The sequence below is a fragment of the Mastigoproctus giganteus genome, chromosome 7, assembly GCF_048544385.1.
Source record: "Mastigoproctus giganteus isolate SK-2022 chromosome 7, ASM4854438v1, whole genome shotgun sequence".
NCBI lineage: Eukaryota > Metazoa > Arthropoda > Arachnida > Uropygi > Thelyphonidae > Mastigoproctus > Mastigoproctus giganteus.
Window position 1 is genome coordinate 204,578,371 of NC_143581.1, and position 24,290 is coordinate 204,602,660.

General features: G+C 35.9%; 1 protein-coding gene across 2 annotated transcripts in view; it reads left to right on the forward strand.

The window, feature by feature from the left end:
- Positions 1-24,290, forward strand: part of LOC150083608 (NPC intracellular cholesterol transporter 1-like) — a 339,105-nt gene that overhangs the window by 174,569 nt on the left and 140,246 nt on the right. For both annotated transcript variants that reach the window (XM_090378086.1, XM_090378087.1), the window contains exons 12-13: positions 5,406-5,520; positions 11,250-11,377. In XM_090378086.1, the coding sequence (XP_090234212.1) occupies positions 5,406-5,520; positions 11,250-11,377 (243 nt within the window). The remainder of the gene's footprint in view (positions 1-5,405; positions 5,521-11,249; positions 11,378-24,290) is intronic.

The window sequence follows — 24,290 nt, forward strand, 5'->3', positions numbered from 1 at the left end:
TTCTGTCAGAAAAAGTAAATGGGTTTTGGCAGACTGCAAGTGGAAATGGACATCTTTGAGATTAGAATTGAGACCACGTATATTTGTGAAATGAATTAGGAAGTGTTTGGGAGGTTTAGATATTTTCGCAGATAAGCTTGCTCTATTAGTTTGACAATTCATGGTGTATTCAATAGTAAGAAAAAGTGGGTGGGACATGCTGTATGAAGTAATGAAATTTTTGGATATGGCGTACATGTGGTAAGAATATACCCAGATCCTTGACATAACGTGGCCTCGACAATGCTCCCTGCATACACACTACACTACAGTCACTATCTGGCAGAGTAGAAGTAGCAATATTATACACTAGCTGATCTGGAAGTCTCCTAGAGAGTTACCAATAGGTTCAGTCCAGTGTACTAACTAGCGGCCGGTCTGCGAACACCGTTTTAGAGCTGTACCCTCGAAATGTAAGGAATATTGGATCTCGCCACGACGTTCATCATAACCTCAAAAGTCATCAATCATACTGCATGATGGAAGAGATAGGGAAGGATTGACCGGAACTTAGCTGTAGAGACTAAACATGGGTTCTACCACTTCAAGCCTCCAATAAGCAAAGTGGTGGTATTTCACCGGTTGATGAGAGTCATTTACCACCTAGTACTGCCTGGTAACATAGAGGGGTGGCGTTCCTCCATATGGTGTGGGCGCCACACCTCGACCCCTGCTTACGTTGGTTCACACCTGGGTGGTCACCCACCATGTACTTGTGCATGGAAGTTATACCCAGGATTACTAACAGTCCCACCATCGTGAAGGTGCAATATAAATGACTTAATAAACTATTTAGGAATTAGTGTACAACATACAATCCTACACAGTGGTCCTTTTTTATTGACTCATAAAAGAACAGTCTCAAAGGTGTGTTGCTCCAAAATGGAAATAAATATGGGTCAATTCCAATGGCTCTTTCTCTGCATTTGAAAGAAACATATGAGAACTTTCGTGGTGTAACTGCACGAGTTAGACCATTTTTTCCTACACATTCTGTTAATTTTGTTGAGCATTGTATATATATATAGATATATATATATATATATATATATAGAATTTTGTTATGGTTAATCTGAGTGTTGTAATAATATTTTATAATATTTATACAATTTTATATCATGTTATATTTATATATAATAAATAATATCACCAACCCAGTTTACACACACAATACCATTGAACTGAACTCAGCCAACATGTCCAATTAATGACTCGCCAACCTCAAATTGACTCTGCCATAGTATTAACTGCTAAATTTTCTTCTAGTTTTAAATTAACTACCTATGAAGCATTAGCAATAGAATGGTTCAAACATAGTACACAGTTTTCAGTCCTTAACTCTGAACTGCCTACAACCTTTTCATTAATATTGAACTTAAACAATGTAAAACTCCCAACACACGTGTCCAAGTTGCACCATGGGAACTATGACTTATCACACTCCTTCCTCTTATCATTCACAAACTAATTGATGTTTTTTTTTGAAAGTTCACTATTCTGCAGTATGATTTTAAACACAAAACAATTCTCTGTAATGAACATTTGAGAAATTCCTCTATGGAATTTCATTTTAATAAGTTTTTAACACATATTTTTTAATTCACCTTAACCATACAGGGCTTAGAGGGGAACAGGCATCATTCTGTGTATTATCAGACACTCAGTCTAAAACACCAGTGGATCCAATATCTTCCTATTTTAGAAGCTTTAGGAAAAGTCCGATTGGCCTGCCTCCCTAAAATCCACTCATACACACCTTGATGGTAAGCTCTGTTATGTCACTTTGGTGGCAATGAACATGTAGAGTTTTTAATTTTTAATCGCTTTGCTGGTGTTTGAGTGTAATTATTTGAACATGTAGAGTGGTTCTCTTCAAGATGCCTGGTTAGCATGAGGAAAAGACCAAACCTTCCAGCACCTGATGACACAACAAAACAAATAGCCCTCAGTGCCCAGCAGCTTTCACTCCCCCTCTTACAGCAGTGAGAGGATCAAAGTGGAAGCAGAGGGTGCTAAGAATCTCTGAGTACAGCCAGGCTGCGATGCACAGAAACGGAACTTGGCCTGTTATAATGTAAAATCGCTTATCGTTGAAGGTAGGATAATAGAGCTGGTAAAGGAATTAGAAAATGTGAATTGGAAGGTCGTCGGTTTGGCAGCAAGAAGAAGAAGAAATGAATCACTTATAAGTTTATCAAGTGGCAGTCTGCTGTACCCCAACGGAAACAGCAAAAAGAGCAAAGGTGGAGTTGGCTTTCTGGTCCATAAAGATATAAAAACAACATTTTGGAAATCAAAAGTACATCACCAAGGGTGTCAAGACTGCTTCTCAGGATTTCTAAGATGTACAAACTAAAGGTTATAATGATTTATACACAAACATTTAACCATGATGATGAGGAGATCGAACAAATGTACACTGAAATTGAGAGACTTCTATATGAACAGAAAACTCTCTACACCATTATTAGTGGGGGGGACTTCAATGCTAAGGTTGGAAAGAAACGGAAACTATAGGAAATTTTGGAATTGGTGAAAGACTTGTGTAATTTGCAGAATCTCAAGGAATGTTAGTAATGAACACTTTTTCAAGAAAAGAGTGAACAGAAGGTGGAAATGGAAGAGCCCAAATTGATTAACAACTAATGAAATAGACTTCATCCTCACTAACAGAAGATATATTGTGAATGATGTTACCATCCTGAACAAGGTAAATGTTGGCAGTGATCACAATATGGTAAGATGCACACGATATAGAGGTGCCTCCGTAGCCAGGTGGGAAGGAGCAGCAGTGCGTAGCACATGCTTCTTGATTAGACCGGGGTTCGAGCCGGTGAGCCACCAAATATGGAGGATGCAGAAAGGTTAGGGAATGACCACCGCATATTCCCGGAACAATATGGCCTTAGTTGCTAATGCTCCTAAACAACACGATATAGATGTAAGAAAAGAAAGGAAATCTGACTCGAATAAATAATACGAAGGTCTTTGAGATAACAGAAGAAGAGAAAAAGCAGTATGTACTGGAACTTAAGAACAAGTTTGAACTTCTGCAGACCTTTCAGGACCAAGACATCGAAGAGGAATACAATTTTCTGAAAGTGATAAAGCCTGAGAAACCTATAGGTAAAAAGAAATCCAAAGAAGAAAAAATTAGTCAAGAAACACTTGTTATGATGAATCGAAGATGACAAATGAAGAGCAAGATAAACACTGACAAGGACAAAATTGAGTATACAGAGTTATACAAAGCCATTAGAAAGAGACTGAGAGAGTACATAAGAAGATTTAACACAAAAAAAATAGAACAAGCATTAAGGGAAAACAAAGGACTTAAATCAGCAGCCATGAGCAGTAATACAGAAAGACAAATGATACTGAAACTAAAGAATAGCGATGGCATACTTATAAGTAGCAGAGAAGGCATAATTCAAATAGCAGAAGACCCTATAAAGAATTATACAAGGAGCAAGGGAATAATGGCAGCAGTGTGGGGAAGGTGGATCACAAATTAGCAACACATACAACATACCTGATATTCTTCCTGATGAAGTAGAACATGCATTCAAGAAAATGAAGAATCAGAAAGCTTGGGTGAAGATGAAGTTACTGTAGAGTTGTTAAAATTGGGAGGAAGAGACATGACACAGAAACTGGCAAGACTCTTCACAAAATACATTAGGAAAGGAGTGACACCTAATGAGTGGAATAATGCAATCATAATTTTGCTGGACAAGAAAGGAGATAAATCAGAAATTGGAAATTATAGACCAATTAGCTTGTTGTCCCACATCTACAAGTTGTTCACAAGGGTCATTACTAACAGATTAGAAAGAATACTTGACGAGAATCAACCTAAAAAGCAAGCTGGCTTAAGGACAGGATTCTGAACTGTGAATCACCTTCATGTAATATCACAGTGAATGGAGAAAGCAAATGAATATAAAACACCATTATGCCTGGCATTTGTGGATTATGAAAAGGCATTTGACTATGGAGGTACAGCATAAGGCAATGTTTTGGGCACTGGAAAGACAAGGCATAGATACCCCATACATTATGATATTGAAGAAAAATGATGAGAACACTACCTCCTTTATTAAACTAGACAAAGATAGGAACAAATTTAAAATTGAGAAAGGAGTTCAACAGGGAGACATATCTCCAAAGTTGTTTACTGCTGCCCTTGAGGAAGCAGATTAGACTGTTCGCAGAAAGAAGTGCCCGTCACCACCAAATACGGAGGACGCGGAAAGGTCAGGGAATGACCACCACCATATTCCCGGAGCAATATGGCCTTTGTTGCTAATGCTCCTAAAAACCAAATAACAACAATAACAGCAGCAGCAGAAAGAAGTCATTGTAAATGGAGAGTATCTAAACCATTTATGATTCGCAGACAACATTGTTGTCTGCGAATCATAAATGGTCATAAGCCACAATCCCAAAGAATTAGAGGAAAATCTTAATCAGTTATGCAGAGTTAGTAAGGATTTTGGACTAAAGATAAATGTGGCTAAAACAAAAGTAATGATGAACAAGTATGCCATAGAAAGGGATATAATCGTTGAAGGAGCAGTAATTGAAAAGGTGGATTCATATACTTATCTGGGACAAGTCGTTAACTGTAATAATGATAAATGGCTGAAAGTTAGGAGAAGGATAAAATTCGGATGGATAGCATTCAGAAAACATAGTCACATCCTGAGCAGCAATATCCCAATTTGTCTGAAACGTAAAAAAAATGAACCAATGTATACTCCCCACCATGACTTAGAAGTGAAACTTGAGCACTCACCAAAAGAATGGAAGAGAAGCTGAAAACTACACAGTGAAGAATGGAACGAATTATATTAGGAATCAGACTCTTAGATAAGAAGAGAAACATATGGATTAGACAGAAAACACAAATAAAGACATTCTTATCAAAATTAAAGAACTAAAATGGACTTGGGCAGGACACACAGCTTGGAGACATGATGACAGAGGGACTAAGAAAATAACAGAACGGTACCCAAGAGGAGCTAAAAGAAAACCTGGAAGACAACAATGGAGATGGAGAGATGAAATTCACGAGTTCTTGGGTAGTAAATGGATGGCCATTGCACAAAATAGAAGGATCTGGAAAGTTGCTGGAGAGGCCTTCATCCTGCAGTGGATTGAAAACAGCTGATGAAGAACCATACGAAAGCGGTAAGCAGGTAAGTTCAGTTATATAAGGTAATCCAATTTCTTCATGTCAATAAAAAATATATAAAGCAAAGAACTTGAAAATGCAGTTTATTGCAGTTCCATTGTACATGTTTTTAGTTTAATGGAATGAAATGTTCATACCACTTTTTCTTACATTACTCAATTGCTTTTAGAGAGATGAAAGACGAGAATATGAAAGTATTGAAGAACAGATTGGAAGAGTTGTTGGCCATGTTGCACCATCAATATTGTTAACTAGCATTTCTGAATCATGCTGTTTTTTTTTGGGTAAGGATATTTTGAACTTACTTATACTTAGATATGTAAATTAAAGTGAACCAAAGATATGACTATACCAGATTATTAACAATTTATTTTATACATGATTCCATTATCTTCTTTCTGACAGATGGTTCCTACTAGCCCTTCTGGGGTCTGCTGAAATGACTGAGCTTGAATTTTTATGGCTGTATTCCCTTTACCATATGAACCTCCATAGTTGGGTGAATATGTCTGTTACCATCTCTTTAGAAAGACTCATGTTCAGATTCCATCTATCATTGGAAGATTTATTGAGACATTTTCGAGTGGAGGTTGAATGTTTATATAATAAAACATTCAACCTCCACTTGAAAAAGGTCTATTTGCATGAAAACTGCAGTAATTGAAAGAAGCATGTTATTTGATGTTTCACTGGGTTTCTATTAATATTAAAGGATTTTAATCCTCAGGAAAATTAATAAATACATTGATATTACAAATGCAAATTCTACCATGATTGATTTCATTGAGAGTATATTGTTTCACCTAATCACTTTACACCGTTGGAAAAATGTATACATACTTAAAATATAAATTTGAGTGTTGTAATATAGTTTTAGTGAATACCACTAAAATGAAAATACAGCAGTAGGTGGGAGATAGAGAAATGCAAAGCAGTTGTGACCAATGAGTTTCTTTACTGTTATGCAGGAAAGAAGCGATTGGAGAAAAATGATTGAACTAGAGGTTTCTTTATTATAGAATTTGTGATACTACAAGATAATACTTTGCAGCTAGGAAGATAACATTTTTGATGGTAGATGATTTTATTATTAATTATGCTAGTAATGTCATGTATCACCTCTGACAACAGAAAATTTCTCTTGAATGTCATTCTAAGAAAGGAAGATGTTCCCTCGAGTTTGAAAATTTTCTTTCAAAAAAGGAGCTGTATATTGTATTTTGATAAAATTTTAATAAAAACCTTGCTTTGCTGGACTATATGGAGTAAAGCCTGTCTACTAATCTGATTGTTTGTTAAAGTTGGAAGAAATGCACATAGTCACTATGGTTGCCAGAACGTTATTCAGAGACTGAAGGGCTCTAGAGTATCCTCGCTAGAGATTCGGATAACTCCTGCTAACATTTGATCAGTTCAACAGGCTAATGGAAGGTGATTGCAAAGAAAATCATGGATCCCTGATACTGAAAATATTTTAATTGATAATAAATGCCATCAAACTGAGGTAGTTATATCATCAGGTCCTGTTTGGATGAAAATCCTAATTAAGTGCATATTATCCATTATTTCTGAAGTAAATTAAATTAAGGTCTGTTAAATGGAGGATTTACTGTATTTTTGATTCATCTCCTTTTTGCACCATTTTGATCTCAGAATTGTTTTGAATCTAATTATTTCAACCAATGTAGATGAGCACAAGGAATTCAAAGACACTTTTTTTTTTTTTGTGCAGTCTTTAAATTTATTAGAATTGAAACATGCAATTAGAAGAGTGGTTTTCAGTATTGATCCAAAGTACTTTGATAATTCTGAGTAATTTTCTATCTCAACCAGCCTTATAATTTAAAATGATGGTGACCATATCGCACATTTGAATTGAGGCTGTGAATTTGCATAAGTTTTTTTCATCGTTTTGTATTCCATTGCAGTGATAAATAAATATCTATTTATATAATAAATGTGGTATTTTAGCATGATAAGTAAGCTTATACTCCCATGGGGGGGACTAATAAACACCCTTAAATGTCTAAACATTAAAAGCAGGTACTTGGGACTCAAACTGACACTCAGGCAGCACAGTATAACCACAGTCGTTTTTGCACCAGAAAAATCAAAATCAATCAATCAAATCAAACTGATTCTCAGGCATATTGTCCATCCAGCTGTAGCTCTATAGCTTGTAGCCCTTCAGTACCTTTAAAGTAAAGTTCATTCTGGTTTCTCTATTGAAAATTCAACAAATAACAGATGTACCTATTAGAAAAGTTGATTTCATTTTCTCCTTCTTTAATTTATTTATATCTCTAAAAGCTTTTTGTTTTTTATGCTGTTGTTGCTAAAATCATATCTTTCTGTTTTGGAATTTTTAGTTTCGATAATTGCATTTCTTTTGGACATGAAACTTTCCAATTGATTTAATCTCACTGTCAGAAGGAATTTCGAATTGCATTTTAAATGAAAATCAAAATTGCTACTTTGCATGTTATTTATTTAAAAATATTCTAAAAACAGCATCATTACAGATCCTTTCTTTTTTATATTTAACAAGGGGGGAAAAAAATAGAAATGTCTATTTTCTGCTGTCTTATATGCATCTAAAGTTGAATGTGAAAGTTAGTTCATGAAACCAGTTAGGTTACAAAAGTTTTATATTTATTTATTGATTTATCTTAAATACTGAGTGATTCAAAATGTAATGGTATTTTATAATTAAAATGTATTAGTTATTAAAAAGCATTTATTTTTATTATTTTTTTAGTTTGCATAATTAAATGTATGCCCCAGGTAATGAGCACAGCATTAGTGAAAGTTGTATCAGAAATTAGAAGGATAAAGAATTAATAAATTAATATTGCAATGTGTTGGTGGTTAGAGGACATTTCATGACCATGAACGAACCTTAGTTTGTATAAAAAAGTGTATTTTCAGAAATATTATACATTTGTAGAATCTGTTATTTTAAAATGGCAGTGGACAATTCTTAACAGTAACAAAATGTAAACACAAAAACTTGTTGTAGAAAGTGTTAGGCATCACTGTTTTTGACAGAAATTTGCCCATTTGTTATTCTTGAAAAAAAAAAAAAGAAACAAAAAAGATGGAAAAAAATAGAGAGAGAGACCTTCTAAGCAATTTTTGTTTAAAAATAGAATTAACAAAAATTGCATAAGTGGTGTTCAAAAATAAGGCATTTGTATTACAGTGAATGCTATAAAATCTGGCACTTCACAATCCAGAATTCTTTAAAACCTTGTACATTTAAAATAAGAAAACAATTCAGCACTCATATCAATGATTGCATTTGTCTTTAATAATCCTCGCAAAAAAAACATTCCTTTCTTTATAAGATGTGTGCAAGACTGTCTTCTTTAATCTGCTTTTGCAGCCAGCAGAATTTAAATTTCATAAATAACGCAATAGTCGTAGTTCTCACAGCAGAAAAAAAAACTTGCCTTTGCAAGAAATTGCCTTGGTATTGCACTACTTTCAAACAGTTCTGTCCAAAACATTAACTGACCATTTGTTTAAAAGATGAGGCTGCTATGACAATTTGTTTCAGGACTGACTGGTCTCATTAGATAGCAGATGGTCCCTAGTGACAACATGCAGATAAAACAGTTATAAAGCAGCTGTTTGATTTAAGCTGCCATACAGTATAGAAAACTAGCTTTCAAAGTTAACATAAGTAAAGCTATATGTTGAAAGGAGTGAAATAACAGGAGGCAAGTTTGTTCTGCTGTGAAATTAAGACCATTTCATTATCCTTGCAGTTTAAATTCTGCTGCTAGCAAAAATAGATGAAAGGACAAGATAATTATTATAAATGTTTACAAATACAAATAAGTTCAGTTATATGTGCTTAATATTTACGTACAAGTTAGTGCAATAGCATTATTTCTGTATGTAGCCAACTATTTAAGTAGTTACAAATTGGCATCATTTAAGTATATCTCATATTGTGAATACTTTCAATGAGTTACCATGATATTGCACTACCTCGAATAAGTAACACTTCACCATAGGAGAAGACTATTGTTACTTATTTTTGGTGGATGCTACCACCCATACAGCACCGTTTCAGAGCTTATTGGCTCCTCATTGGTGGGTGGGCAGGCACCCTGGTGTTGCAGTGATGACAACCCAGTTGTGAAGTATAACTCCACAATATGAAAGGTGCCTGATGGTGTAAGATAATTTAGGGCTAGAGCCTCAGGTTATGAAAGAAGCGAAGTTAACTTACAAGCTAGTGCAATAGCATCATTTCTGTATGTAGCCAACTACTTAAATAGTTGCAATTTGGCATCATTTATTAGATGTTATTGCACTAATTGTACGTACGTTAACTTCTTTCGTAACCTGAGGCTCTAGCCCTAAATTGCATTGTAATCTAAATTACCTTACACCATCAGGCACCTCTCATATTGTGGAGTTGTACTTGGCAACTAGGTTGTCATCATTGCAACACCAGGGTACCTGCCCACTCACCGATGAGGAGCCAGTAAGCTCCGAAACGATGCTGTATAGGTGATGGTATCCGCCAAGAATAAGTAACTTATTCGAGGTAGTGCAATATCATGGTAACTTGTGAAGGTATTCACAATATAAGATATATTTAAATTATGCCAATTCATAACTACTTAAGTAGTTGGCTATGTACAAAAATTATGCTATTGCACTAACTTGTGTGTAAGTTAACTTCTTTTGTAACCTATGGCTCTAGCCCTAAATTATGTTGTAATGTTTTGCTTAATATTTATTGAAATGTACCCCTCTGAAACTGTTCACCACTAGACATACCTCTCTAAAATTTGGTAAATTTTAAAATGTGGAACCTCTCTAGCACCAGCATGGCACCAGAATTTTAATTTAGTTTAACCATTTGTCTGTGTATAGTATGGGCAGACACACCAATCAAATTGATTTGTCCATATATGGTACATGCACCTATCATTTTCAGTTTATCAGTTTTGTTTTTAACACATATTCACTAAAATATTGTAGCTTTATGTATCTTTTTCTTGTAACACAGTATCATTTTTTATTACTATCATACTTTGGCTACTGTAGACTAGTTGGCTCTAGTTTCACTAGTTCGATAATATCAACACTTTCATTACTTTTTTGCTTAAATGCAAAGATAAAAATTTTTTTGACTAGCAATCGCGATGTTTTCTTTTGTCAGTTTATTGTTGTAAAATATAACTAAAATATAATCTGTTTTAGCTTTTATTCTGAAAATTGGTACTGTAATTACTTTTACATTACTTGATTTTTGCAATGAATGCATGTGAATAATTCAGAAATCAGATATTTCCAATATATTTGGTAATACTAGTTCAAAAGATGACAATGAAGATGATTATATTGTAGCTAGAGAATACTTATTGTACATAGAGTGTTGTAAATTCGACCATCTTGTTGGTTGTCTTGTTTCAAGGTGGTGGATCAAAATGGAAGTACCACTGTCAAGGTGTACTTTTACCCCCCCCCCCTCTCAGAACATGTAAATTTTGATCAGAATGTAAAAAAAAGTTATAAAGATTATAATTCATTATGGTAATGCTTAAATTAAATAGTAGCCATCTTGATGGTGACCATTGGCTAAATTAACCCCTGTGTTGGGAAGTTATATGTATAATAAATTTGGTTTTGATTGGACTGTAAATAAACATCATTAGAGTGGAGCATCATAGACACACATGTGACAGTCTCGGAAGACCAGTGTTTAGACAATAAAAAATAATTTTTGGAACATTTTTTTGGGAAAAACACCCTGATTCTGAGGTGGTTAAGGACATGGTATTTGGTAGTGTGCAATGTGGATAAATATGACATATATTATTTAATGCAATAAAAAAGTAATTTGTATCATGTGAGTAGAATGATATATGAATTAGAATTAATAAAGGCAAATCGATGCAAGGGATTCAGAGCATTATTCAGCATAATGCTTAATTTAAATAGTAAAAATAAATAAAAATTTATCCCTAACTGTCTATAATTTTGTTTTCAGGTGCTCTGTCTGATATGCCAGCAGTACATGTTTTTGCTCTCTATGCTGGAATGGCTCTTTTCATTGATTTCTTTTTACAGATGACTTGCTTTTTAGCTTTATTATCACTTGATGCACGAAGAGAACAGGTATAGGTTATTTTCTGAATAGTTTTTTACTCTATATAAATTAATATATTTTTGAAGGAATTTCTCTATCTGTTTAATAATTATCAACCCTTCATTTCATTCACCAGATCATCCAATAATAATAATTTTGCATCTCACAAATATCATATAAATGGTTCACAAGTGTGAATGTGTAATTCTATAAATTTTACTATTTGGTATTCATTTTTTAAAGGGAATTTGAATATATATATGCACAAGTGCCTACTGTCTTCACCATGTCTGTCTGTCTGTCCTTCTGTCCACACGTAAAACTCAACTCCTAGTGGAAGATTTTCATAAAATTTTATGTTTAGTTTTTTTAAAGATTTGTTGAGCCATCCCAAATTTCATTAAAATTGCCCAGGTAGGATCTGGCAATTATTATTTCTTTTTTTCCATACAAATTGTATGGGAAAAGAATTCATAGAGAATTCATAAAGAATTCATAAACATGGTTTTAATGCAAGCATGGTGTTGTTTTTGTAGGGGTAGAGAGAGAAGAAGAGATTTGGAGATCTACTCTCTAGTTTTAAGAAAAGTACATTGGAAAAGAGTAATAAATATTATACAGTTGTAATTAACATGTTTGGTGTGTCATGATGCAAATATGCTGCATGGAGGTTTTTTAATCCACTTGGAGGGACACCACCTGACTTTTAAGAACTTTTTCTTGCAATTTGACAGAAGAAAAACCAGATATGTTTGTCAAACAACCTTTTTCAGCAGTTGGCTAATTCAACCATGGTGAAAAGAAAGCTAAAAAATGTGTCTGCTCTAACTAGTCTGGATTAACTCAACCCTGTGGTTTTTCAATCCCTGCTCAGAGTGGTCATTGGTGAAGCTAGCAGTTAAAGCGTTAAACTGAATAGGGGTGAGGCTAAAAAAGTCACTGGGGGCAAGACAATAAAAAAAAAGGACTCCCCTCGTATGGCGCCAGGTCCTGCTTCACCTTCTGGTGGAGTTCTCCGTGGTCGTTCAAGTAGGTCACCTATTGGCTCAGTAGGTTTGGAGGATACTTGAGAGAGCATCCCTGTAGGGATGATTAAGGAGCCCTTGTATGATCAACTGTTGGCCTCAATAGCTGAAGTTTCCCCTTTATCATATGATCATAATAAATTAGAGGTTTTTGGCAGAAGCTCTCAATAACAAATTAGATATGGATGAATCATACAAATATGTTAAATGTTTTATAGTTGGTCCTACTCCTATCTTTGTCCGAAGTTCAGATCAAGATGGTTCTTGAGATCATCAGATCAATACCAGTACTTGTCTAATGAGTAGATGATTAAGAAAGAGAGACTATGCTAAGACCCAGAATCTTTACTATAGGAATAGAAAGAAATGTGCACATACTATTTTAGATCCAGTGAAGGTTTACAACAATGTGGTTGACTAAAGAATTTCAAAGTTTTTGGGAAGAGATATTTTGCAGTGATGAAGTGGAAGAGGAGGCTTATATCCCGGATCAGTGCAAAGAGGATCATGACATTAGGGCTGAACTGTACCGTCTCATCTCAGTAGCAGAATTAAGATCTTCATTTCCTGCTTCATCTTCTAGTCCAGATCCAGATGGGATAACCCCTCTACAGTGAAGAAATATTCCAGAGAAAATTCTGATTGATTTAATGCACATATTTTTTATCGGTCGACTATATACCCAAATCATTATATGTTGCATATACAATTTTTCTACCTAAAAAGATCGACTCCAGACAGCCTTCGGAATTTCGACCCCTAAAATAAGTTGATCTTCAAATAGGCCTTGGGGGTTAGGAATATTCATATTCATAATAACTGCACAATCTCACACCAACCATTATTAAAAATAAATAGTGTTGTGTTACAATAATAATGATGTGAATAAATGAAATAAATAGAATGATATATTCCACCAGATAAAACTGATAAAAAGGTAAGTGTCTGTACAATAAAATATGAAATTTTAAACTGCAATGAATAAATTTTAATTTATTCATTGTAGTTTAAAATTTTAATTAAGTTTTAGCACTTTTATCGGTTTTATTATCCTGTGCTAAGAACTGTGGGCCTGCTGATGTTTAAGGATGTGCCATTCGATAAGCCTCACTGTTGAAAAAGGAGGCGGATGCCTCTGAAAGCTATGGTGTTTTAGCTCTTTTATCAGTTTTATTATCCTGTTTTATCTATATTGTTTTATTGTAATTTATTCATTGCAGTTTAAAATTTCATATTTTATTGTACGGACTTTTCTCAGTATCTAGATTTTATCAGTTTTATCCAGTGGAATATATCATTCTATTTATTTCATTTATTTACATCATTATTATTTTAACGCAACACTATTTATTTATTTTTAATAACGGTTGGTGTAGGATTGTGCAGTTATTATGAATAAGTTGATATTAAGGTATTGAGGTTAATACCTTAATAATAACTTGGACTTATCATAAGATTTTCTGGTTAATCACCTACCTGCAAATATCAAGTTTGACAAACAGCAGAAGGCATTTCTTCCATATGATGACGTTGCAGAAAATAGTCTTATACTACAGTCTTCGATAGACAGTGCTAGGAAAGAAGTGAAGACCCTTCATCTGGCATTGATCGACTTACATAAAGCTTTTCGTAGTGTCTAATTTTCTGCTATAATAGAAGCCTTGAGGAGAAAGACTTTCAGTGTCCTCTATAAATTCTCTAGCATGCATAAACCTTGTACAAGAAGGATGAGGTTCAGAGGTGTAAATAAAAATATATGTCCAGAGAATGGGGTATGACAAGGTGACATTGTCACCCTTGTTTTTTAATTTAGGTTTAGACCAATTGTTTTATAAATTACCAAACTATATTGGTTTTAAAATTGGACAATATTCTGTCAACGCAGTTGTATTCACTGATGACCTCGTCCTGGCAGCTTTGACACAGTCAGGCCTGCAGATAGAGCTAATAACTTTTTTCATGCATGTGGATTAAAGATTAACATCAATAAGAACTGGACTCTCTCATATGTGGCATCTGGAAAACAAAAGGTGAAGGTGAAGGTCGAGTCACGTGGCATTATGGTTGGAAATACAAGATTACCCTCCGGTGATATTTCTTGGATGTGGAGGTACTTAGGAGTGGCTTATGATGCCTCAGGCAAGTCATCAGTTAGTGTCTCCCTGGGTGATCTGCTGGAGAAGCTTCAAAAAGCTCAATTCAAAGCAGAGGCTATTTTCCCTAGCAGAGGCTGTTTATCCTCCGCACATATCTACTCCCTAGATATTATCATTCTATGGTACTTGGGAAGATAACAGCATTCCAGACTGAATGCTTAGAACACTCAGGTGAGACTAGTTATTAAAAAATGGTTGAGGCTACCTAATGACACGATAACAACTTACCTCTATGCCAATATAGTGGATGGAGGGTTGGGAGTTCCTCTTTACGCTGGTCTATTCCACTATTAAAGAGGCAATAGTACTTAGCCATCTAGATCTACTCTTCAGAAGAAGTTGAGTTCAGCTAAAACTTTACTTAGAGATGGAAATATATCACTGGAAAATAAGGCTGCGTAAAGAAGAGAGATGGATGTATCTCTTGCACAACTCCTTCGATGCAGTATGCTTTAAGAATTCCTCTCGGGTTCGTGCACAGCATAGATGTGCGGGACTAAGTTGTTATCCTGCTGTGGCTTTGTTGATCTAGTTAAAACTAGAATCATTGCCTTCCTATCCTCTCAAGAACACATAGAGGACATAGTATGGATACGCAATGCAGGGCTGAATGCAACACAGTTGAGTCACTCGCCCATATTACACAAAGTTGTTATTGAATGCACGGCATGAGAGTTAAGTGTCATAACGCTATAGTTAACCTGGTTGAGAATAGATTTCGCTGGGGGGGGGTTGGGAGATGAGAAAGGAGCCTAGATTGCAGACAGATGAGGGTCTCCAAAATCCGGACCTCCTGTGCTTCTGTCTATCTTTTGGATGTTCAGGTTGCTGGAACCAGCCTTGAACTCGAAGAAGTTCATAGAATAAAATCTAGATACTATAATTTAAATAGTAGTCTCAAGCGATTAATAGAAATGGAATTTCATCAAAGTCCCATTGTTTCTTCGGTTACAGTCTCATACAGAGGAGTCAGTGCAAATCTTCTGCATCTTTACTCCTTTATATGAGATTGACTACATCCGACTTAAAAATCCTTGCGCTAAGAGCACTGCAGGGTACTTTAAGCTGCTGGGGAGTTTATCAGCAAATGACCTAGTTTTAACTGACGATTCCCTATTATTCTGATGTTTTAGTTTCTGTATTTATTAGTTTAACCTTTTACTGTAAATAAAGGGAATTGTTAATAATAATAATAAAAAAAAAAAAAAAATGAATGGCAAGTTTAGAGAATGTAATATAACTTTATAAGGTTACATTCCATGGAACTCTACATAAGTCGGAATTTCCCTAAATGTTTATGCAGCATTCGCAGTTATGTGCGCTGAATTTGATTGAAGCAAAAAAGAAATGTTCGAGGAACATGTAAATAGAATTATTTATTCAATTTTTTTATCTCATGCACAGGAAAAATTACAAAAATTTTAAAATTACAGAAAGAGAGAGGAGACAGGTATAACGTCAGCAAGTTTTATCTTTCGAGCATCGTAACCAGAATTAGCTCTCCAGCTGATAAGCATGCCGCTGTGAAAGTTGAGGGCTGTGGAGATTTAGAAGGGGTTTTTTCCAACACATTGCAAAATTTCTCTGCAGCTGCAGAATCGGCACTTGCAACTTCCCACATACTGTAATGTTTTGGAAACCAGAGCAATGCTTGAACCTATTAAACTACCCATTGCTTGCCACGAACTTGGCTTTGGGTTCACTGTACTTATCCTTAATATCTTTATCTTCGTAAATACTTCTTGCTTTTTCTTGAATGACCATTGGACTCGGGGGGGGGGGGAGGCACTCACTCACTCACTTCTGAATCTGATTTTCCATCTTTGATATAGCACCTGAACACTTTTTTGTGATCACTGTTGATCTTAAATGCATTGATCCTTTAACATGTTCTTTTATATGTGACTGTCCCTTAAAATAGTTGAAGCAGCGAGACCTAATTCTGTGCAATAGATGACAAACTTTGTCCTGCTTCATACTTCTTAATTAATCATCTTCATTTCTAAATCAATTTTGTTTTGTTTCCTAGCACTGCCAGCACTTGTACTTTCCGTTGGTCCCTTTCCCTTCACCATTGTAATAAGTAAATAGGAATGAAGAGGAAGATTCTGAAAATTTATTTATGTTTTTTATATGATTGAAGATTTCAGCGAAGAGGAATACATTTCACCATAGTACCATAACGTAAAAACCCACAGAATTCCAGTTATCGGTTTTATCGCAAATGCAGTAAGATTGAGTTTACTACCATTTTATAATAGATTGCGCTGACAGTAAAGCCCAGTAAACCGAAAGTGCAAATTGCTTTTATTGTTTTAGGGTAGTGACCTCCAGAAATGTGTTTTAGAAAAATATCACCAAGGCATTCAAAATGATTCTTATAATAGAACATATGATAATGATGAAAGTATAATGCAATTTCCATTATAAAAATGACCTTTTAGAGAGATAAATAGCTTAGTTATATAGCAAAAATTTCAGCTTCCGAGGTCGTGGAACAATTACCAAAAAAACACAATGTTATTGGGTTCTCATTACGATATTTTCACGATATCTCCATTTATTCCTACAGAATGCATGCCTCCGTAGCCAAGTGGGAAGGAGCAGCAGTGTGTAGAACACACTTCTTGATTAGACCGGGGTTCGAGCCTGTCACCACCAAATACGGAGGATGCAGAAAGGTCAGGAATGACCACCACATATTCATGGAGCAATATGGCCTTAGTTGCTAATGCTCCTAAAAACCAAATAACAAACAAACAAACATCCTACAGAATGCAAAATACGTTTCCATGATTTTAAGTTTGCACCAGCTGGCAAAAACTTCAGTGAAGCCGAATTTCCATAAGTTGAGTATTATATTAGCCAGGGAGTGGCTGTATAGAGTTATATTGTAGAGTATAGTAAAAGTATAGAATTGTACTAATGTTCTATAAAGTTGTAATCTTGGAAGCTAATTGATAAGAAGATAACTGTATTCACTTTTTATTTCTATTAATCACAAAAAAAGAAAAAAATTCAATTAATTGAAAAAAAAAATTTAACATGTTTGAAATGTAATGCACTGAGTACATTACCTAACTTATTTGTATTATAAACACTAGGAATGAAGTAAATTAATGAAGCAAATACTGTCAAACAAATGAGAAATCATTGATTTTAAATTTCAAAACACCCAGAGAAAGAAATTTTTAAATTTATATAAGGTTTTTAAATTATATGAAACATAGTAATTATAGCATTAATATTAAAATTATCTCTATTTTGAGCCTGTTGCAAGGTTCCAGATTGAGCTGAAATATGTTGAGGTTGGCAAAGTGACTGTTACCAAATTCTCTCTGAAATATGTGAACAAAATATGTTTTATGTTTTGCTGTGAGCTGCAGTAAATTTAGGATCTTGCTATGGAGTATAATAGAAAATGTCCATCTGCTTATAAAGTTGTCAGCTATTTTCGAATTTTGGGATACTGTGTTGTATATCTGTTACACACAATATGTAAAACAGTTTCTGATCTATAAATATGTTTTGTGGGAATAGAATGGGTTCCAATACCTTGATCTGATGTAGTTTTATTATTGGTAATTTACAAAAAAGTTATAAAACATTTTTGTAAATTGCTATGGAAGGATAACAGCATTGCCACCTGCCTCCAGCTTGAAAAGACACATTTGAATCCCATTGCCATCATTAGTACCTGCAATTCACTTATTTGTGATTGCTAGCCACAAATGTGGAGGATCTTGCACTATTTATATGTTGGTTATGTACCTTCCCAATCACAAGGTTTTCTAGCTCTGAACTTATACAGAATTATCTGTTTACACCTTTTGCATCTCTCACTGTGAAAGCTGATCACAAATGAGTTTTCAGCTCCTGCACTAAAGCTACCAACCTAGTTATCTTCCAGTGAAGACACAATCTCAGAAATGGATCATTAGCATTAGCATTAGTAGAGGCATTTGATGCAAGAAAGCAAGCTTATGCAGCATCAGCCAAAAAAAAAAAAAAAAAAAAAAACCCACTTCCACTTCACCCCTCTGTTCGTTCCAAATACCTGTCCAGCTGAGCCTTAAACTTATTTAGGCTATCAACCTCCACCACAAGGGATGGAAGTCTGTTCCACCAACCAACCACCCGCTGGCTAAAGGCAAATTTCCTCACGTCTATCCTACATCTGTCTTTCCTCAATTTGAATTTATGCCCTCTCAGGTGATTTTTCTGAGCTAGAGGAAGAATCCCATCAGCATTGAGCCTGCTTAAACCATTCAAGGCTTTATACACCTCTATCAGATCACCTCGCTGGTGCCTAATCTCCAGACACTGTAATTTGCAAAACTTAACCTTTCTTCGTAAGAGCACCCCTTTGTTCAATTCACTAATCTTGTTGCCCTTCTTTGTACTCGTTCCAGCAGCTCTACATCCTTCTTGAAATGAGGCCTCCAGACCTGTATACAGTACTCTAGGTGTGGCCTGACCATTGCCTTGTACAATGGAATAATCACCTCCTTATCCCTGCTGGAAAAATTCCTGTATATCATTGACAATACTCCATGAGCTACTCTTGCAGCCTGTCTGCACTGCTCAGAGAACTTCATATCTGCCTGCACAACCACCCCCAAGTCCCTTTCATTCTCTACCACTGTCAGTGTAGTACCACAGAGTTGATACGTTGCTCTGGGGTTGCTGTTTCCCATGTGTAGTACTTTACATTTGTCAATGTTAAACTTCATTTGCCACCTCTCAGCCCATCTGCTCAACCTTTCCAGATCCTGTTGCAGCAGCATAGTGTCTGTAGTGTCCTTGACAACCCTGCCAATCTTTGTATCATCCGCAAACTTGGACATTAAGCTTGATATACCATCATCAATATCATTTATAAATACAGAAAACAATAATGGACCCAACACTGAGCCCTGAGGGACTCCACTAATAACATTAGTCCACGATGAGCAGTGTCCATTGATTACCACTCTCTGTCTTCTCCCCCTCAACCACCCCTTTATCCATAGCAGCAATTTGCCTCCAATGTCACACTGCTCCAATTTGTGTAGCAGTCTTCCATGTGTAACAGTATCAAAAGCCTTTCTAAGATCCAAGTATATAATATCAAAGTTATTCCCTGCATCCAGTTCTTTTGTGACTGCATCATAATATCCAATCAAGTTGGTCAGGCAAGACTTCCCCTTAACAAAACCATGCTGTGTCTGAGCTATAACTGAAGTCTTGTCTAAATGATCCTCCAGTGCTTCTTTAACCAGTGCCTCCATTAATTTTCCTGGAACAGAAGTTAAGCTCACAGGTCTATAATTACTTGTGTCAGCCTTTGATCCTCCTTTGTGAATTGGGGTCACATTTGCACATTTCCAGTCTATGGGTACCTCCCCTGAGTCCAAGGAAGCTCTCATAATTATGGCTAAGGGTTTGCTTACTTCCTTTGCTGCCTCCTTTAATATAACTGGATAGATCCCATCCACCCCGGGTGCCTTTCTTGTGTTTATCTTCAACAGTTTCTCCTCCACTTTACTCTTAGTTATTTCAAGATTCTGTAGCTTACTGGTAGAGTTGAATACACCTCTGGCATTCCCCTTGCTGAATAACTCCTCATTTGTGAATGTCGATGCAAAATATTCATTTAGTTTGTTAGCTACCTGAGCAGGATCATCAACAGTTGACCCATCAATATCAAGTGGACCAATCTGATTCATCCCCTTCCTTCTAGAGTTAACATAAGTAAAGAACTCTTTGCTGTTTTTCTTTGCATCCCTTGCCAAGGATTTCTCGTAATCTGCCTTTGCCTGCCTAACCTCCTTTGTAACTTGGTTGCATATCAACTTGTATCTATCATAGGCTTCTGTGTCATGTGTTAATTTGTAAGTATCCCATGCATTTTTCTTCTCTGCCATATGCCTCATTAGTTCATCTGACATCCATTTTGGCCTAAACCTTGAACAATATTTCTTAGTTGGTTATGTAAAGCCTAGTAGCTTCCAAGATAAGTTCTTTGAATGCTTCCCATTTTGAATTTGCTGTTGGTAACATCATCAGTTGGTCCCACTGTATAGAATTTAAATACTGTCTCAGTCCATCGTAGTTGCCTTTACGGAAGCAACCCTTCCCTTTACCCCTAATGGTAGTTACCTCTTTGAGTAAATCCCACTTCAGCACACTGTGATCACTGCCACCTAGTGGTTCATTTATCTGCAGATTCTTAATGCATGAAGAATCACTGCTGATAATCAAATCAAGAGTATTACTCCCTCTAGTTGCCTCCCGAACATGCTGATGTAGAAAACAATCATCCAATAAATCCACAAAAGCCCTGCTAGTGTGTGAGTAACCAGCCCCCAAATTCCAGTCAATATCTGGGAAATTAAAATCTCCCATTATAAGACTCTCTGATTTACTGGCCCACTCTATTTCCCTGTACAGTTCCTTATTATACTCATCAGAGTCATTAGGCCTATAGCACACTCCTACTCTCAATTTTGAACTCCCAATGCTTATGTCACACCAAACTAACTCAGCACTGCACTGTCCGGGGATGTCGACTGGCTTCACTTCCTCGGTTTTTATGTGTTTCTTAACTAATAGCATAACCCCTCCCCCTTCCTATCCTGTCTATCCTTTCTGTAGATGTTGTACTCCCCAAATTGCAGTTCTGCATCCCTTATATCTGTGTGACACCACGTCTCTGATATCCCAACAATATCTGCCTTTGATGTTTTGAGCAATACCTCAAATTCATCAAATTTATTTACTAAACTCCTAGCATTGGTGTACACGCAAGTATACCTGCACCTGTTTCTATTCTTAGCTACCCTAACACAACCCATGTGTTTACTTGTACCGCAATGGCTCCCAGCAGTCTCTGAAATACCATGCATCTTGTTTTCCAGGCTTCTGCTCATTCTAATAGAAGCAGTGCAAGAATCTCTTTCACCTCTGCCAGTGGCTACTGTCAATCTATTGGTCTTTGTCTCCCCCCAAGCTAGCAGTTTTCCGACCCACCTAATACTGCCTTGATAGCATCAGCAAATATTCTTGCACCCTTTCTATTTAAGTGTATCTCATCCCTGTAGAAGCAATCTCTCCTGTTAACAAGTACAGTCCAGGCTGAAAAAATTCTACCCATTGAGCCTTGCACAATCTTTCCAGGGCCGAATTGATCGACAGGGCTCTCATCATATACTGCCTCCTATCGTGTCTGGGCAGAATTGCAGACACTTTCAAATTCAACCCTAATTCTCGGCTTTTGTTCAACAGTGACCTGTACTTGTTAAGTAATTCTGCCGGTCTCCTACTCTTAATATTATTAGTGCCAACGTGTACAACTATATCACCTTTTGTGCCCTTAAAAGATGATATTCGCTCTACAACGTCATCAACCTTTGCCCCTGGCAGACATACCCTGGTCCTGTTCCACCTATCTTTTTTAGAAAGCATGTTCCCCGTTTCCCTGACAATAGAGTCACCAACAACTACTAGTTCCTTCGGGACCAGCGCATTCTGCCTTGGGGGTTGTCTCTGTGTCACGCGATGCCCAAGTGCAAGCTCTGGCGTTGATGTGGGCAGCTGAGAGCTTGATGGGCCCCTCAATTTAGTTTCTTCGAGGGCATCCACCCTGTCCTTCAAGCTCTCATATAGTCCCACAAGAACGCCGAGTTGTTGCTTGATATCGATACACTCCTTGCATCGCGCACACACAAAGACATCCCCCTTGGCAGTATCATGTCCCGTACCCGATTGCTCTGCAAACATCAAGCAAACAGTGCATTTTATAAGGCTGTGAGTCAGAGGACAACTGCCCCCCTCAGTTCTGCTCTGAGCCACAGCACTTCCATTAGCTTGAGCCTTTTGCTTTGCCGCTCTGGTCTGAGTCATGATTCTATTAATTTATTAATTAATTATAATTAATTATGTTATGTTATTAATTATGTTAAATATAATTAATTATATTACGTTTGTAATCTAAGTCGTTATATGTATTTATTTAAACGTACAATTTAACTGCTAACGAAGTTCAACTAACGCTATCTAGTACGGTATAAAACTATCGTATCACAAAGGTGGGAAAATTACGAACGGTACCGGAGTTGAAACACATGGAAACCTTTACCGATACTTTTATGCAATTACAAGGCCGAGTAAAGAATAAATACACCAAATTAATCAGAAAATCACAAAATAATGTTATACTACTAAATTTAAATCAAAAGTTTTAGAAAAACAATAATTTCAAATCAATAAATAAGAAAAATCCACTTAGCGGCTTTGAACACGACCGTCTCTAGTAGCCTCGTCAGCAGCAGATGGGTAATAGCACACTGCAATTAAATAGCATTAGACTTCTCTTCACAGGGAAGTGCTATTATTTGAAAGGTAAAAGTCAGCAACTTATGATTTGGTCACATTATGAAATGCATGATACTTTTCTGTACAAAATTGAGTTTCCCATTATCGTTACTCGTGAATGAAGTATTTTAACTCTGTTACCTTAATATTAACTTGCAGTAATATTACAGTTTTCTATATTTGTATTGCTCTTTACTGGCAATAATCCATTAATTATATTGTACAAGTATCCACTGTTGTATGCAATGGTGCTTTGTTGGACCAAAGAATTGTAATTGTACATACTTGACTGATGTTGTGAAAATGCTTAAATTCATGGAGCTTCATGAGAGAGAGAGTCTAAGCAATAAGTAAAAGCAGCTGTTACACACATCCACTTGCGTGTGCACACACCCACACACGCATTTTGCTGATTATGCTTTGGAATGCTGTTATAATTCTAGGAGATTTCTTGGCACTTAAATAGCTCAAGACAAAGCTACTTTACCCCTCTAATGAGCATGTTATTTTACATTTCTTCATCCGGTAATTGAAAAACTTAAAATATTTTTAGAATTATGTTAGTGTGAATTTTAGTATTCCTCCAGTCAAAGGCAGACTAGGTCAAAAATTCTTAGTGGGAAAAACTTGTAGCAGCCTCATACTAGTGTATATGGCCAAAGTCATACCAGACTTCATTGGCTTCTGGCCCACCGGGATTTCCTTGGTAAGTCTTATGGCCAGTTCGCCTCTGCCTCCAGTATAGCATTCAGTTGATCTGTTTGTTTGATCTTTTGTTTTTTAAGTGGAGATGTATAATCATAAAACATTTTTTAGGATTTTACATTTGTGTGCAAAATGTAAAATTCCGTGCTTTCTCCCGTGTTGATTTTCCATAGAACTTTTACAGCTCTCTCCATATTGCTATGTCTGAAAGTGAGATTGTCGAGAAAGTTAATTGTTTTTTTTGGGGGGCTGGGAGGTGAACAAGATCATTGTTGTTAAAGATATTATTTGATGTGAAACATATAAACATATTATTTACTTATTATTTACTTATTATGTATCTTTTTTTTGAAGAGAATTACTAGACTACTTTTTGAATTTGTGGCCATCAATAATGCCATCAGTTTTTTGCCTTTGAATCATATCACATTAATGTTAGTTTTATTATAAGAATATGTTTAATATAGTTAGGGAAGGACGTTACATGGTTGTTATCCATTAAGAATTATTAATATGTATAATTAACCACTCTTATACCGCTGGGAATATATATTTTATTTAAGCATAGCCTAAACTAATACAGTCAGTCCTCGTATAACAGGTGTTTACACTACACAAATTCGATCATACATGATTTATAAATAGGGGAAAGATATCGTATATAACACGAACCGAATTCGCTTATGCACGATTTGCCTTTG